Below are 4359 nucleotides of genomic sequence, written 5' to 3'. Positions count from 1 at the left end.
ATATGCTTATGTGCTTTGAATTTTATTTTTAATTATCAAAAATTAATAAAGAAAAAGGATTACAATATATATATCATTTGCATATAATTAATTGAGTTTATATCATAATTGTTTTCTGGTATATATTGAATAATGGGGTAATTTATGTTCTATCAAAATCACTAATGAAGGAATTATAATAATATATAAAAAATTACTTATTATATGTTACAATTAAATATAAAACCATATTTAAGAAAACGAAATGTATTCAAAATATAAAATACATCGATGAAAAAAATATACATTATGAATAAAACAAAATATTTAATTCATACATAATTTATGAATCAAAATCCAGGTTTAATAAATATAACACAATTATTTCACAATTTTTTTATACTTCGATAATTAAATAGTTTGTATACTGTATAAAATTTACACTAAATATATATTTTTTGACAAATGACGGTACATAAGAGAAATTGTGCTTATATTTTTTTGGGTTTTAATAAATAGATTAAGTAAAATAATTAATGATTATTAAAAAAAAAAAAATTTTATAAGTACAAGTCTTCATAAAAATTTTCATGTCTTATATATTTTTATATATGAAACGTAATAAATATGGCTGTAATTATTTAATTTCATATTTAAAAATTTTTATTTGAAATATTCATTGCATAGTAACATTGATATAATACTCATAAAAAATATAAATATCATATATATCAGATGTTAGATCTAAAACTACACTTTAATAATGTATAATAAAAATAAAAATGAATTCAATGTGTTCTAAAATTAATGCATTAGGACCACATTTTTAAAGGTATTAAAATATATACATTTTCTATTTTAACATTAATATAAATTGGAAAATAAACTCATTTCACTTGTTAATTTGTATTAAATCATTTTTAAATATTAATTATTGGATTTTAATTGAATTAGCATAAATTATCATTATGCATATCAATAGAATTAAAATTTTATTTAGGTAAAATTATTATTTAAAAGGCTTAAAGTAATTCTCATAAAAATAAATTTTTCCCTTCAGAAACATATATTTTTATACTTAAAAACACGAGTATAATATTATTAATGTAATTATGTTAATGTCAATAAAATAAGAACATTCTTATAAATTATTTCATTTTTCTAATATAGTTTGTATAAGAGAATATAGCATATATGTATATTTATAAGCTATTTTAATATACGAAAAGTTACACTATTCATGAAGGTATAATTGAAGCAATAATATATTAAAATTAAACAATTATATATATGTAATTTAATAATCGTAATAATCATTATACGTCGTAGCTCAAATACGCTAAAGCATATGAAATAAAAAGTTAAGATTTTTCATCTTCGCATATCAATATTTTTTATATAATAATGTATAATTATTTGTACTCTAACAATTGATATTCATAAAGTACACTCATAACAAATTCTTATAGAGAATGGAGTAAATATATTTTAATAAATAAAAACAAAGAATTTTATCAGACATTTTGCATTCTATTATGAATTAAAAAATTTATCTATAATATATTATTTATATATGTGAATTCCTTATCTTATGTTTTTATATAAGTAATACTTCTTCCTTATGTATTTATATATACGCATATATTAATAAAAATGTAAATAATTTTAAGAATAATTACAAAATATTCTATATATTAATTGACATATATGATTCTTACATAACATAAATCAAAATATCCTTGTAATTTATATCGTTACGATAAAAATATTAGTATTTAAAATACATGTGTAATTTTAACTATTTTTAATATAGTAAACTGCTTTTAATATATATTAATAAATAATACAATTATTATTCTTTTATAATGTATGAAATATAAAATTTTAATTGATTTATAGTATGGCAATATATATAGAATATGAGGAGAATAAATAAGTTTACAACTTCTATTAAAATTATTGCATTCAAAGTTCTCTTATGTATATACCATTATTATGAAGATGAAGTATATTAGTTATATATATGAATAATGTAAATTTTATGTAATATTATTTATATATAAAAAAAAAATTACCCTTATATTTAACCATATATTATATAAATATATAATATATCTTTATGTAGGGCATATTTTCTAAATATTTTTTTAACGCATTTAATGCTGATAATACTTATATTACAAGAAATGATCGCATACTGGCTATAAAGATATTTCAAAGCAAATATAAACAAGAAGTTTTAAAAGTTAATTTAAAACTTTTTAACCCAAAATATACTATAAACAATGGTTGCCATAAAATATCCTCTATATACAAAGATATGAAATTGCTTAATGAATGTGTTGAAGAATTATTATTAGATCTACCTGAAAAATTAGATAAACATGTAGTAAAAGATGAAATAACGAATAAAACATTAGAAAGAGCCCTATTTAAAGATTATCCTATAATCCATGTTATTCCATTAAGCAGAAGAATTGCTACTATATTGTATGATTTTACTGAGAAAAAAATACATGAGATTGCTGTTCATTCTACATATAATTCTTTAGTTATTATTTTAACACATAAATGTAATTCAAATTTATATGGTAAATATACAGAGTTAAATAATGTAGCATTTCTTACTATAGTGGTTATATGTTTATCACAAGTATTATATAATATCGGAAAATTTGATTTTTTAAAAAAATATGAGACTCCTGAAATGAGAGAAAAAGAATTAGCCAAGGAAAAAAAATGGGAAATTAAAAAAAAGAGAGAACAGAATGTGTTAAAATATAAAGAAATAGAAAAACATGGAATAAACGATTTGGACACTTACATGAAGTACTATAAGCAAAGATATTATAGTAGGAAAGTATTAGGAAAGTTTGACTGTTACTGTGAAAAAAAAATATTCGATAAAATCGAAAAGATATATAATATTAATAATAAAAATGTAAGAAAAAGAGTGTGTAAGAAATATATACTTTTTGGTATGTCATACTTATTATTTCAATTATTTGGTATCATTATTCCTGTGTTAGACTTGGTTAAAAGTAGTGTGATTTATGACGTTTATGCAGAAGGTTATAGTGTTATTTGCAAGGGTGTTAATAAAAATCATACTCATAATGTTAGTAAAGACGGAATTCTTTATTATGGATTTGGTAGTATTTTGAAGACTTTAAATATATCAAAGGAATTTTTTTATATTTATATCACATTTTTATTATCATTTATATTTATGGTGTCCATTATATACGTAATGATAAAAATTGTAAAATATGAACATTTAAAACGAAGGAAAGTTAAAATGAATTTTATTGAATATTTTTCCTTCTGCAAAGAAGTGTTAACTAAATTTTAATGCTTAAAAGAAATATAGAGAGTTATCGTATGAATATATATATAAATTTTTCTTAATGTAATGTATATTCCACATTTGTATAAATATCAAATGAATCATCGTAATAGTATTTATTTTTTATGGTATGTCTCTATATAAATGCTATTTGTTTCTATTTATGCATGAAATATTTATATTTTTAAATTAATTTCACATAAAATAAATTATTATGTGTGAATATCCTTTACATTATGAAAATTATTTGCTTACTTTTATGTAACAGTTTATGGTTTAGAATTTATGGAATAGAATAAAATACAGATTTTTTTAATTATTGAATGTTTTTTTATGAAACTATTATGACTATTATATTTACATGATAATTATTTTTTTATATATTATTTATAACGTATTTTATTATTATATAATTCACCATATTTTTAAACAAATATTTATATGTATGTTATGTTAATTCCTATAATATAGGTAACGTATTTTTTTCAAAATATTTTATTCGATTATAACATCTATAGTAATAATTTTACGATAACTATTTTACGTATAGATGTTATCTTATATTGTATGTATACTCAGTTTTAACATATGTACAGCTGAAATGTTATAGTTTATCTTTGAACTTATATCTGAATATTATTCAACTAATTTTTTTTACTATTATTATGAATGATGTTATAAATATAATGTAAATAAAGTCTAGGATTAAATAAAAGGAGTCAAATATTTTTAAAATTATGTCATATATTATGTCTTTATACTTCAATAAACATTTTTATGAACGTTCCTATCTTTGCATGTATGTTCTAATATGATAGATAAGTAGTTTTATGTTTATTATAACCTTTAATTTATTTTGGATATATATCATTAAAACTGAAGCAAAAATAGAAATACTTAAAATTGCAGAATTTATAAAAATTACCTTACGGGAAAATATAATGCTTTTTTGTCAAAAAAAGCATATTCTTAAATATTGTACATATTGTAATTTAAATAAAATGTATAATAAAAGGTCTCTATTCACATCCATA

General features: G+C 18.9%; 1 protein-coding gene across 1 annotated transcript; it reads left to right on the top strand.

The window, feature by feature from the left end:
* Window positions 1–1898: 1898 nt before the first annotated feature.
* Window positions 1899–3513, top strand: PGO_002605 (variable surface protein pseudo gene; the record flags this gene model as incomplete). Its single annotated transcript, XM_028691157.1, has 3 exons — window positions 1899–1949; window positions 2105–3313; window positions 3439–3513. 3 exons carry the CDS (start codon window positions 1899–1901, stop codon window positions 3511–3513), a joined length of 1335 nt encoding a protein of 444 aa, XP_028546958.1.
* Window positions 3514–4359: the final 846 nt, after the last annotated feature.

The sequence above is a fragment of the Plasmodium gonderi genome (assembly GCF_002157705.1).
Source record: "Plasmodium gonderi DNA, contig: Pgo-contig_288, whole genome shotgun sequence".
In the NCBI taxonomy this organism is placed as follows: Eukaryota; Apicomplexa; class Aconoidasida; order Haemosporida; family Plasmodiidae; genus Plasmodium; species Plasmodium gonderi.
This window is presented reverse-complemented; position numbering and strand designations above follow the sequence as displayed.